Raw genomic sequence first — 13,898 nt, forward strand, 5'->3', positions numbered from 1 at the left:
ACCATATTCTTGTAATCAAGCTGCCTCTAAAATGACTATTTAATTAACAAAAAACAATTTCAAGAAGTAAGCAATATATTTGCACAACACGGCCTTGTGTTCATGTGAAACCACACAACTATAATATAATTGTGTTCTTTTGCTACACTGTAAAACCTAATAAGTTCACAGAACTCAAAAATTGTTGTGTAACAGATTACACAACAATTTTTTAGTGATGTTTTTAAAAGTTTTAAGTTTAACTAAAATAAAAATTATAGTTGCAGTTGCCTTAAATTACCTCAATGTTAACTCATAAATGTTGATATTCCTCAACTTATAATTAGGGAGTAATAAACTCAAAATGTTCAATTTTTTCAACTTAATTAAGGTGGGAAATACACTCAAAATATTTTACATATTGCAACTCATACGATGTGGGAAATAAACTCAAACTTTTTCATATTTTCTAACTTATAATATGGGAAATAACACTTAAAATCTTCAATATTTTTTAAAATACTGTGGGAAATACACTTACAAATAATTCTAAACTGTTTACCCAGTAAATTATAATCAGCTAAAAGTGTTAGAAAACATGAAAGTAACAACACTAACAATTTAACAACTTTTTATTAAACACAATGTGCTTTTAAAAAGGCACAAACAACAGAGCTCACTCATAAAAAAGTGCTTCATAAATAAAACAAGAGAAAAAGACTCCAAGGGTCTCCATCTCAATTCTAAAATTCAATAACATTTTCAGTATTAACAGCAATTGCAGCTATTAGAACATTGATGCATTTAACACTTACTGTACCTTGACAGCTGCAGCTCACTTTCTTTTTTAAAAATACATAAAAAAAACAGTACTGGTTTCCACTGCTGTACTTATAGGGAACAAACATCAAGGCAGTGCATTTACGTATTAGGCAACAGAACATTAAACATGAATAGTGAACTGAACAGTCATTCATCTTAAATGTGAGGTAGAAGAGGCAAATGATTAGGAAAAAAACAAACAAAAAAGCTTCCTCAATACTCAGCTTAACAAGTAGTCCATTCTGAGTGATTCACTCATTGAACAAATCATTCTTCAGCATCAGTAGACGCCCTTTCAGTGGTTTGTTGTCCTCAAGGCACATCACAACCTTCTGGATAAATGTGAATGTAAGCTCAAGTTTCTTTGGGTATTGTAGGTCTAATGCATAGATGTACCCAAAGAGCAGGAGAAATGAGTCAGCCAGATTTGTGGGACCATTCACAAGTATTTCATCCTCAACGACAATGCAGATGCTTTCGGGACTGAAGAGGGCCGAATCAGTAGTGTCATCCGTGACAACTGTCAGCAGAGCCACAGGAGTGTCAGTGAGGTCTGGACCATCTGCTGACTGCAAAACAAAAATAATACAAGAATGAGTTCAGCCCCACAAGGACACAAATCATGCTATTGATTAGAGGTGTGAATCTTCATAAGTCGCACGTTTCTTTTAGGATTATAATGTCAACGATTTAATTTGATATTGCGATACATCATGATGCATTACAATAATCTTAATTTGGGTTTGGTTTCAAAACATATGTGTAAATAAATGTTTTCAATAATAAATATATGCCAAGATATTTGTTTTTGTTATTTACCAAACATTTCTCTGACCACAACATGGCACCTCCAAAAAAATAGAACACTTGAATTTTAAAAAGGGAGATAGTTTTTATCTGCAGATTTTTTTTGTATAATAATCTTTCAACTATTTTCATGTTTTCTGGTTTATGCGTAACAATCTTCTTGCAATCTTATTCAACAATAGTTGATATATGGGAGAAAACAAGTCAGATGAGGACTGTGTTGAACATCCTTCCTGATATACACCCTGGTTCTCCTTGAGTTCTGAGCGATGTCATATGGTTGATGCTGAGGCCAGTACACTTACATCACAAGTCCTGAATAACGTGGAGGCATCTTCACGCAGGTACACAGGAAGTGCACGAAGGACGAGGGCCCGTCTTGTATTTACATCATGCTGTTCCTAGATGAACACACAATATCTATTAGAATAGTATTTACACAAATGCAGAGTAAAAACAAAGTGTTGGATAGCCATGTTCTGATTGTCATTGTTATAGATCAGGGGTGTCCAAACTTTTTGTGTAACGGGCTAAACCTGTCAATCTAGAAGGGTAACCCAAAAAAAAATCTAAAAATTTTGAATAATTCAAGGCAAAATTCTCTAGTTTCTTTGTATTTATTTTTTATTTAAATTGGGACACAAATTATAAAACTCACCCACTGACAACTGGTGAAATGTTGACTCTCTGTAGCGCTCTTTGCAGTCTGATATCTGTAAACAATATGTGCACAAAGACGACTTATTAATGTTCAAAAACATTTTTTGCACAGCACACACACACAAGTAGTCAGCTGATCTCATCTGATGCAGATCTGCTCCTTGATCAAGTGACATTTGTCCGGATTTTTGGCACGAGTGACGTCGAATCAGCACCGCAGCTGGATGGCCCGATTTACATACCCAGCGCAGCTGATACTCACTACAATAATTTACTAAGATTATATGCACTCCTGTTATTAAGTCCAGTTCAGTCTGTTAATGTTAACCGTTTCAAACTAATGTTGATAGGTGTGTTGCTAAGCTTAATAACTTAAATAACAAACTTGAAATTTACCCGTCCTATTTTCCCTTTTATTGTTTTTTCTCTGTGCTGTAAATCTTCTGTCTAAGAAGAAATCTGAGGCTGCTGTTCTGAAAATAAGCTACCAAAGCTTTTTCTGAATGAATCAATAAAGATCCATTTATGGAAAGCTGTGATGAAAGCAGTTTTGTCTTTAATTATATTCAACAATATAACATATTCGACCACTTTTAAGTGATTTTGTGATCTTTAATACACTTTAATACACTAAAGTTAAGGTTATTTACCTAATTTCTAGTAAGTAGTTTAGGGTTTAATAATTTAATTGTTTAATAATTTAGGATCATTTCAGGACCTTTTGGGGTTTTTGATCATTTGGGTATGGTAAAACTGAAACTGTTATTTTTAAGTTAAGGTTAAAGGATTAAAAGTGAACTTGTCACGGTTTGCGGGGCAAGCCGTGTGGAGTTGTAGAAAAGGACCCAAAAGGCAGCAGCTCTGGTGCAGGTGAATATTTATTTACAACAGTGGGCACAAAACAGCACTGGTGGAAAAACAAGAAACCGGAAACCTAAACTGGGTAAGCTAATAACACAAACCAGAAACGAGACGCAGGGAGACCGAGGGGAAACAACACAGACAAACCAGCAACTACCATAACAGAAGACACAACTTAAATACACCCAGAGCACGGGGAGAACACAGACATAACAGGCTGGGGGAAACATGGAATAAACACAAAGAGAGACGAGAGCTCATAAATACACAGAGGGGCACAAGGGGGTAAGAGTCACAAAGGGAAAAAACACTTAGGGAACACCACAACAGGACACCTCAGAAAACCTGGCCTAAATAAGGAACGAAAATACAAGGAACCAAGAATACTGGGCCAACATGGCCCAGGACCATGACAGAACTGAATCCTGTTTAGAAGATACAATGCTGGTTTTTCAAAGCTGTGAATAAATCTTAGAGGGAAAATTAGTGAGGGTTGAAGGGGTAGAACAGGTTTGATTTCTTTTTTGATTTTTAGAAGAAGTGGTTGTAATGTAGGCGTACACATACAGATATTACATAGGTTTATCTTTAGGATAAAGGGGGAGCTTCTACGTAGAAATGATTTTTATACATATTGCATTTTGTGCTTTTAAAGGAGTTGTGGCTCAAATTTGTCTCTGGAGGGTCACGAGCCTTTGGCTAGCGCTATGATTAGCCAATCTACTGTGAGGATAATATGAGTTCATGAAGGATTGCACACGCTTACAGACACAGAGTTAAGAAACACACATGACAGTATTGATTCCAGGCATCAGGCCTCAAATTCATTTAGCTTTTAACTGAACTTAAAAGAAGGACCAAAGAGGAAGGAAAGCATATATTTTGGTTAAGTCTGATAAATTAGAATTAGAAGGTATTGTTACATTAAAGGGAGCAAATGAAATAAAAAGGCTATACCAAAAACAGGTGATAACATAGGAAATGTGAGGTTTTAAAATGAAGTTAGTGTTAACACATAGGAGTTGTTTCAAGGCAGCATTTAGCTATGATGAAATGTATACAGGAGTAATTGCTTATATGCTTAAACTTAATTGATTAAAGTGGTTGTTTTCTTTTAGAGTAGAGGAACTTGCAGCAGCGACAATTTGTGCACAGGATGTTGATGATCAGATAAGGGAAAAATAGAGCGAGCAACTGGACGTGAAAGCAGGGCTTAAAGAGTTCTAAAGGGATGAGTAACGTTGAAGAGTATACATAAATACAAGTCAATAAGTTAAGAAGATAATTAGGATCAGGCTTTTGATTAAAGAGTCCCAGATAGGATAAGTTAGGGAGATGCAGGAAAAGGTGTTTTGTTTCTTTTGCAGAAGATCGATCTCGGCGACCACAGGAGGGGCGAGGATCCTGGAGATCTCGAGGTTCGAGACCACCAGAGAAGGGTCTGCGTGAGGACACAATGTATTGTGACCTCTGGTGTTCCAGAGGTCAAAAGAGGGAGTGTCGAGAAGGGAAATTATTTTACTGCTATTGTTAAATAATTGTCATTATTACCATTGCATTAATAATAAAATCTGGAGTTTATATTGCATTCAGGGGTTAAACAGTGTCTCTTTCAGAAAGACTGAGTTGCAGGCTGACAGGAAGTTGTATGCAGAAGTGAAAGCAGATAGTTATTTTGAGCCGCAGGCTAAGACGAGGCTTTAACAATGTAACAGATAGCTTTAAGAAGGCCTTAAGCAGTTATGACTATTTTATACACAATGCATATCTGTGCTTATTAAAGAGTTGGAGCTCGGTCAATTAATTGGGGGTCGGAAGCTTTGTTCGGCGCGATGTTCGGACAATCTATTGTGCAAGTGACTTGGAGCCATAGAAGGAATCGCAATACATGCTTACAAAACACTTATATCAGGTCATTTTATATTAAGGTTTAAGTAGAGGTTCTTGATTAAAACATTTATTTAGTAGAAGACATACACATAGTCTCAGTGAGCCTCTGGTCTGGTAAAAGGTCAGAAGTGCAACAGGTGAATTGAGAAAGAGCATTTGAGGACGAGACACAGACAGTAGGTGAAGAGGTGACACAAAGAGCATGTGAGGTCGTGACACACACACACATAGAGTTAAATTTATTTAGAGGAACCGTCCTTGTTGTCTCGGCAAGAAAGAGGAACAATTCATTTTAAGATAAGAACGGAAAGTACCAAGCCATGAAAATAGAAGATGATTTTCTAGGTGAAAAGTCATGATGATGTTGATCTGATCTATGTATAAAATGTACCGGTGACGCATGAAGGGGCGTCAGTAAACAAACCCTGATGCTATAAAATATCTGTTCATGCTTTGATTAAGTCGAAGACTACTTCCTGTCTGCGTACAGAGTTGTCTTCCCACACGTGTGTTCATTAAAATCATCGTTTGACTTCACCCGGCCGGATCGGTGTGGTTATTCTTCGATCACCTCTTGTACCCTTCCTCAATATTGAATCTTAACATTTGGGGGCTTCGTCCGGTTATTGAGGAGGGAGAGTTGGAGGTTTAGACGGAGAAATCCGGGGTCTTAGGTGGTCTGACGGGCAGACATGAATTCCAGTGGTCGAAGTGAGTGGGCATAAGCCGGCTTATCCAAAAGGTAAGGCACTACCTGTTGAATTATTTCCAAAGTGTGCCAAATTGGATATGATAAAATTTAAGTCTACTCACTGAAGTTACTGGTGGATGTCTGTTTTGATTTTGATGAGAATGTCATGACAGTACTGAGGATTTAAAGCAGTTGGACTGCTGGAAAGGATTTAATGCGGTTAGACCGCGGGAAGCAGTTAGACTGCTGGAAATGATTTTAGTATGTTAGGGAATTGGGTTATGTTTTGGTTATAAGGTTGGACCTGCTTCAGTCTTACACTTTGTTGGGTGTTTTACTGTTGTTCCAAAGTATTATAAATTATTTTAGAACGGAACCGAGGGGGTTCTAGGAAGCGCAGTGCTCAGAGGTAACGCTTGCCAATGCCAAGGACGCTTAGGCATTGTCCTCGAAGAGGGATAGTCAGTTGGTCACTGTGGAGCTTGGGGCACTCCAGAATAACTAGGAGATAGAGTCTCCTTACCGTTTGGAACGGTATCTGCGCTTTTTTGGTCAGAAGAAGTTGGTCTTCGGGCGTGTAACTTTAACCTAAAACTTCAAAGTTTGGGTTGGTTGACGCTTTTAAATTGAGTTAGGGATTTTAGAAATGAGGCCAGAAACAGTTAAAGTCTTGATACTGGTTAATTGGTCGCAAAAAACTCAGGGAGTTTATCCGCTGGGCGGTTATTTAAAATTTGTCGAAATTGTGTAGGCGCTAAAGCTGACAGATCTGACAGTGGTTGTAAATATAAGACGTCGTTGTAATATAGAATAAGAAAATTTGGTGTGAGAGATCTCTGTGTGTCGAGTCAGTAATGCACTGACTGCCTGCTGCTATTTTTAGACGGTGTGTGTGAGTGTGAAAATGCAAGGCAAGGCAAGGCAAGGCAAGTTTATTTGTATAGCACAATTGAACAATAAGGTGATTGAAAGTGCTTTACAGAGACATTAGAAACAAGAACAAATAAAAAGCATGATTTAAAATTGATTAAAACAAGCAAATAAACTAACTAACTAATTAACAAACAAACAAACAAACAATCAAAACAGATAAAATCAGAACATGCTTAATAATGCAAATTAGTAAGCAGTGAACTGTTTAAGCCACAGTTGGTTTTACAAATACTGCTGCAAACAGTGTTGAGTGTGTGTTTCAAATGCCATTTATGTTTATTAGAGGACTATAAATAAAGTTTTGAGTTGCCGTAGTGGATGTATAGTAATTGACTGAGTTTGGATGTAGATAGATAAATATATTGAGTGCACTGTGTATATTTGAGACTAACACATCACTTTCAGTAGTAACTTTTCTCCAGCATTAGTTGCTGGTGGGTTTATTTTTTCAATTTCTTGTGTGAATGCGGTGACTAGAAGGTTTTGAATGATGAATAAAGGTGTGAGAGGTATTTCTTGGGTGATGTGAAGTAGGATGTTTTAAAGTTTGAAAGTGTTTTTAATTTGAGAGAGGCATGAGTGATGTTGTAAGAGTTTGAGTTTCTTTTTCTTTCAGTTTGAAACACATAAGTACATACACTTGGTACACCTGTTTACTCTTTGACTTTATTAAAACAAACGGTGTATTTGAGTTTGAATTTCAGTAATTGTATGTTGATATGGTAATTTAGTTTTATGTTAGGTGAAGGAGATGTCCATCTCTGCGTCTTGCAGGATCGAAAGTGAAAGTTGAAGGTTGTGATGTGAATGCTGTGAGTACTCGATTTGAATGATTCTGTGTGAGGTGTATAAAATACTAAATAATAATGACACTATGAAAGTTGATAGTAGAGTGAGTGCAAGGTGATGTGTGAACAGAGGAAGTCTGAGAGAGAAGTGTGTGCGTAGGCAAAATGCAGAGTGTGTGCGTGAAATAAGGGAGTATTGTTTTTACATCAAGGTTTAGTAGAACTAAAGTAGAACGTTACAAACAAACAGATAAATAAAGTAAAATGAAGAGAGAAAATAACTGACAATTACATTAATGAATAGAAAACACACATACACAAAGTGCCATAGGTGAAATTATTCTAGGAAGGAGTCAGAAGTAAGATAGTTTAATATAAGATGCAATGAAGGAAGCAGCTTACATTCCTTTAATTCCCAGAGCCAGTGTGTTCCCTCCCCTGCCCACTTGGGCCCCGTATCAGGCGAGTATGGAAGGCTGGATAGCCCATGACGGGTAAGATCCCACCTCGAAACCCTGGGACAACCTAAGGCAGGCACAGTCACGATTACTCTCGGCTTCAGTAAGAAGACGGGTCCTGACGGGTAAGGCCGCTGGGCTAGGGTGGAGGTGGAAAGTGGCAAGTGGAGCCCTACCTTCTGGCTGAGGACAAGGAATGCTGCTATTTAAGGTAGGAAATCAGAATTTGGGTTAGTAAATTTGGGGAGGAGAAAATTGACTGTTTAAAGGCAAAATTATGAAGGAGTCTGACACACTGCAAAAGCACCATATGCAAATTCACACACACAAACAGAAAATGCATTACACTTATAAAGACAAGGCAAGCTCATCGAGATTGATGCATAGATACAGATTAAACCTGGCTAAGAACACAAACATATGCAATGAAGAACAGCTTGCTATTTTGTATGAATGATACAATGGTGTGAATGGTTAATGAAATACATTTGAGTTTGAAGCTGAGGAATAACTCAAAGCAGCTATATGACAAAGGGAGTTATGAAAATAAAAGTGATTAAAGTAGTTTTAAAAAGAGTGACTTAGGAGTGCTCTCTCGTACTAAGTGATCAAAACTAGTGATCACTGCAGAAAGAAATAAAATAATTTAATAAGGTGGTAATGTTTAAATGTTTCTGTTGTTACAGCAACTCATTGAGAGATGACTCAGTATGCAAATTAGCTGGAGTATGTGGTGACGAAGGAACTTCCTGAGTGTGTGTGACTGTGACTTTCAGGAAAAGGGAGCATAGCAGAGACGAGAAGTGCAGATTGGGGTAGGGAATTTATAGTTTAGTGATTATATGATGTTGTAAGGGGTCTTATGCTGAATTTAAGAGCATAAGGGGGTGATTTTTGTGTGCAAATTATGTGGTGGCAAGACTTGGGTGTTTAAGGTTGTTGAGGTTGTTGTGGTGAGGGGTTGATTCTGTCAGTTAGGTTGTTGTTGTTATTTTTGTTTTTAATAGAGGGAGTTTTAGGAAACATGGACATGTCTAAAAAATTGGGCCCATTATTTTGTAACAGTGCACTTAAAGAAAACCTGTCAGGTGATTTTGTTTTGTTTTTATGAGCTAACAATCAGCTCTATTTTTTCCATTTTTGTTTTAAGCAGGCCTGCAACAGCGCTGAAAATTCTCGGGGAGAGCAAATATAAGGGGGCTTTCCAGATTACAATTGGCTGAGGAGAGCTACCTGTGGGGACTGATCAAGGTCGTAAGTCCCTGTAAAAAGGATTTTATGCGAGTCAATCCAGTCCTAAAGCATAAAGAAATATTTTCCTATGGAAAATAAAAATGACTGAGCTCATTTTGCTGAGGGTGGAGTATCTGATCGTGCGGGAATCTCCACTATCAGCAAATACATGGTGTGACTGCATGTGAGTGAATGTGTGACTGAATGTGAGTGAGGATGAATAAATGTGGACAAACAATTTGCCTTTACCAGAGAAAAATTTCTGTTTTGTTTTGGTGACTGGGGTTAGATTATGGGATTATAGTATATTGTTGGGGGAATGCCAAATGCTAAAGGGGAAATATTTTTTGATGTAACTCAGTTACCATTAATTGAAGAAACACATGACTGATAACTGTTCTGTTTTAAGTTTATTTTTATGACATAGATTGGATCATGAGTGGGGAAAACTGAGCATTTTTAAGTTTTGTATAGTATCTTGACACATGAAATGTATCAAGATAAAGGGGGGTTTAGGGTTTAATAATTTAATTGTTTAATAATTTAGGATCATTTCAGGACCTTTTGGGGTTTTTGATCATTTGGGTATGGTAAAACTGAAACTGTTATTTTTAAGTTAAGGTTAAAGGATTAAAAGTGAACTTGTCACGGTTTGCGGGGCAAGCCGTGTGGAGTTGTAGAAAAGGACCCAAAAGGCAGCAGCTCTGGTGCAGGTGAATATTTATTTACAACAGTGGGCACAAAACAGCACTGGTGGAAAAACAAGAAACCGGAAACCTAAACTGGGTAAGCTAATAACACAAACCAGAAACGAGACGCAGGGAGACCGAGGGGAAACAACACAGACAAACCAGCAACTACCATAACAGAAGACACAACTTAAATACACCCAGAGCACGGGGAGAACACAGACATAACAGGCTGGGGGAAACATGGAATAAACACAAAGAGAGACGAGAGCTCATAAATACACAGAGGGGCACAAGGGGGTAAGAGTCACAAAGGGAAAAAACACTTAGGGAACACCACAACAGGACACCTCAGAAAACCTGGCCTAAATAAGGAACGAAAATACAAGGAACCAAGAATACTGGGCCAACATGGCCCAGGACCATGACAGAACTGAATCCTGTTTAGAAGATACAATGCTGGTTTTTCAAAGCTGTGAATAAATCTTAGAGGGAAAATTAGTGAGGGTTGAAGGGGTAGAACAGGTTTGATTTCTTTTTTGATTTTTAGAAGAAGTGGTTGTAATGTAGGCGTACACATACAGATATTACATAGGTTTATCTTTAGGATAAAGGGGGAGCTTCTACGTAGAAATGATTTTTATACATATTGCATTTTGTGCTTTTAAAGGAGTTGTGGCTCAAATTTGTCTCTGGAGGGTCACGAGCCTTTGGCTAGCGCTATGATTAGCCAATCTACTGTGAGGATAATATGAGTTCATGAAGGATTGCACACGCTTACAGACACAGAGTTAAGAAACACACATGACAGTATTGATTCCAGGCATCAGGCCTCAAATTCATTTAGCTTTTAACTGAACTTAAAAGAAGGACCAAAGAGGAAGGAAAGCATATATTTTGGTTAAGTCTGATAAATTAGAATTAGAAGGTATTGTTACATTAAAGGGAGCAAATGAAATAAAAAGGCTATACCAAAAACAGGTGATAACATAGGAAATGTGAGGTTTTAAAATGAAGTTAGTGTTAACACATAGGAGTTGTTTCAAGGCAGCATTTAGCTATGATGAAATGTATACAGGAGTAATTGCTTATATGCTTAAACTTAATTGATTAAAGTGGTTGTTTTCTTTTAGAGTAGAGGAACTTGCAGCAGCGACAATTTGTGCACAGGATGTTGATGATCAGATAAGGGAAAAATAGAGCGAGCAACTGGACGTGAAAGCAGGGCTTAAAGAGTTCTAAAGGGATGAGTAACGTTGAAGAGTATACATAAATACAAGTCAATAAGTTAAGAAGATAATTAGGATCAGGCTTTTGATTAAAGAGTCCCAGATAGGATAAGTTAGGGAGATGCAGGAAAAGGTGTTTTGTTTCTTTTGCAGAAGATCGATCTCGGCGACCACAGGAGGGGCGAGGATCCTGGAGATCTCGAGGTTCGAGACCACCAGAGAAGGGTCTGCGTGAGGACACAATGTATTGTGACCTCTGGTGTTCCAGAGGTCAAAAGAGGGAGTGTCGAGAAGGGAAATTATTTTACTGCTATTGTTAAATAATTGTCATTATTACCATTGCATTAATAATAAAATCTGGAGTTTATATTGCATTCAGGGGTTAAACAGTGTCTCTTTCAGAAAGACTGAGTTGCAGGCTGACAGGAAGTTGTATGCAGAAGTGAAAGCAGATAGTTATTTTGAGCCGCAGGCTAAGACGAGGCTTTAACAATGTAACAGATAGCTTTAAGAAGGCCTTAAGCAGTTATGACTATTTTATACACAATGCATATCTGTGCTTATTAAAGAGTTGGAGCTCGGTCAATTAATTGGGGGTCGGAAGCTTTGTTCGGCGCGATGTTCGGACAATCTATTGTGCAAGTGACTTGGAGCCATAGAAGGAATCGCAATACATGCTTACAAAACACTTATATCAGGTCATTTTATATTAAGGTTTAAGTAGAGGTTCTTGATTAAAACATTTATTTAGTAGAAGACATACACATAGTCTCAGTGAGCCTCTGGTCTGGTAAAAGGTCAGAAGTGCAACAGGTGAATTGAGAAAGAGCATTTGAGGACGAGACACAGACAGTAGGTGAAGAGGTGACACAAAGAGCATGTGAGGTCGTGACACACACACACATAGAGTTAAATTTATTTAGAGGAACCGTCCTTGTTGTCTCGGCAAGAAAGAGGAACAATTCATTTTAAGATAAGAACGGAAAGTACCAAGCCATGAAAATAGAAGATGATTTTCTAGGTGAAAAGTCATGATGATGTTGATCTGATCTATGTATAAAATGTACCGGTGACGCATGAAGGGGCGTCAGTAAACAAACCCTGATGCTATAAAATATCTGTTCATGCTTTGATTAAGTCGAAGACTACTTCCTGTCTGCGTACAGAGTTGTCTTCCCACACGTGTGTTCATTAAAATCATCGTTTGACTTCACCCGGCCGGATCGGTGTGGTTATTCTTCGATCACCTCTTGTACCCTTCCTCAATATTGAATCTTAACAGTAGCCCTCAGTGAAAAAAGTTTGGACACCCCAGCCTTACAGGTTAGGGAGTATTTGTGATCCGCACAGTCTGCATCAATGATTCTTTCTTAGCCTGGGAGCAGAACGCGGCTCTTTATTTTCATTTCATTTCAATTTATCTAGCAAAGATCGATAGGGTCTGGCTTAAAGGTGTCAAGGAGGCGCCTCAGTCTGGCTGGTTGAGCCTTGTCGAATTAGCGCGAACAATTTAGCTGAACTTCGTTCGTAGCACCGAGTTCGACCAGTGTATAATGTTAGGCTGAATCAGGCGATGCATTTTTCCGCAAGGCTTGACTTGTAGAGCTCGCTTAGTGGAATACCCCTCTAAACTGTTAAAAGGATTTCGAGATTATCTCACAACCACACATTTGAGACTACGAAAAAATACAAACATGTCTAATTACCATCATGATAACACACTCATGTTGTTTATTATTGTTCGCTTCATGCTAGCACACACACACAGCTCAACAGCGTAAACTACTGACTGTGTAACACGGACACTTATTGAAATAAGTATACTCACAATACGCACGTACATTACCGGCGAATACGACAACCAGTGGAAAGTTTTAGTAGAAAGTTCAAATGCATGGAGCTAGAACTGCCACCGTCAACTTCCCGGGCAAGAATACAATGCATTATGGGAAATGTTGTCCCCCACGGAAAACCGCCAAAACGTTACATCATTCTAATTTGAAATAACATTACGTATTTGTCACATTAGAAAACTTCTAAAATTACAATTACTTGGATTCGAATTCATTTATAACAAACATTCACTGTGCACAAAGTACGAATATATTTCCAGTAAAAAATAAAAAAGAATGTTTATCGAAATTAAATTTAAACAAAACAAAAACACGTTAGACTTACCAAATTTAGGGCAGTTGATGAAAAAAAATAAGGTGGTGGTCGTGGTGGGTTGAAGTTGGGGACTCTTAATCCACACGGGCTGGCCAAAACTTCCCCGTATCAAGGTAAATTCAAGATGGCTGACTAAGCTTTCCTGAGGGAGCGACAAGACTCCACCCACCAGAACGTCACTAATATATGCTTCTTAAACTTTTTGAGCGTTCCAAAAAATTTAGCTAAAAAATATTGAGCCCTATTCAATTAAAGCTGCATAAAAGCCAACAGAGCTCAATACTTTATAGTTTGCTCAACTACAAAACGACATTTGAGTGTTATGAGCTTATTAGTTATGAGCTAGAACAACTGTTAGGGATTACAGTGTATGTGATAGCTTGTAGGCTAATGTAGAGAGAGAGAGAGAGAGAGAGAGAGAGAGAGAGAGAGAGAGAGAGCTGGAGCAAAATCAAAACAAAAATCCATGTAGCCGCACTGAGCCAGCCGGGTAGACACAGGGACCCTGACACCATTGCTATGCTCTGTTTCGTGTTCGGCTCCATTACTTCCACTTCTGGTGTGAACATCCACTCCCACTGCTACTGCCTCTGCTGCAAAACCTGATCCTGAACCCATGCAGATCGGTTCCTCTTGGCCTAGGAACGGGGCAACATTTCCGTGCCTGTGAACATTTCTATTGTAGATCT

The 13,898-nt window shown here is 38.2% G+C and overlaps 1 protein-coding gene across 5 annotated transcripts; it reads right to left on the reverse strand.

The window, feature by feature from the left end:
• Window positions 1–593: 593 nt before the first annotated feature.
• LOC308409054 (uncharacterized protein) lies at window positions 594–13,542 on the reverse strand. 5 transcript variants are annotated; one of them, XR_013973909.1, is made up of 4 exons: window positions 13,219–13,542; window positions 2,271–2,321; window positions 1,914–2,009; window positions 594–1,370 (listed from the first exon to the last, which is right to left on the reverse strand). XR_013973909.1 is itself a non-coding variant. In XM_080901595.1 (4 exons), exons 1-4 carry the CDS (start codon window positions 12,881–12,883, stop codon window positions 1,053–1,055), a joined length of 480 nt encoding a protein of 159 aa, XP_080757721.1. In that variant the 5' UTR covers window positions 12,884–13,202; the 3' UTR covers window positions 594–1,052. The 5 variants fall into 5 exon arrangements, 1 of the variants encoding a protein (XP_080757721.1); XR_013973910.1 differs by having other exon boundaries at window positions 2,267–2,321; window positions 13,219–13,432; XR_013973911.1 differs by lacking the exon at window positions 13,219–13,542 and adding an exon at window positions 12,882–13,191 and having other exon boundaries at window positions 2,267–2,321.
• Window positions 13,543–13,898: the final 356 nt, after the last annotated feature.

This window comes from Rhamphochromis sp. 'chilingali', assembly GCF_963969265.1.
Source record: "Rhamphochromis sp. 'chilingali' genome assembly, chromosome: 13".
Lineage (NCBI taxonomy): Eukaryota > Metazoa > Chordata > Actinopteri > Cichliformes > Cichlidae > Rhamphochromis > Rhamphochromis sp. 'chilingali'.

Bases quoted from the DNA above. Each gene is read 5' to 3' on its own strand.
- LOC308409054 (XM_080901595.1), bottom strand. The intron at 2,010-2,270 runs GTGGGTGAGTTT...GTGTTCATCTAG, and splicing joins CAACATTTCACCAGTTGTCA to GAACAGCATGATGTAAATAC. The intron at 1,371-1,913 runs GTAAGTGTACTG...TTTGTTTTGCAG, and splicing joins CGTTATTCAGGACTTGTGAT to TCAGCAGATGGTCCAGACCT.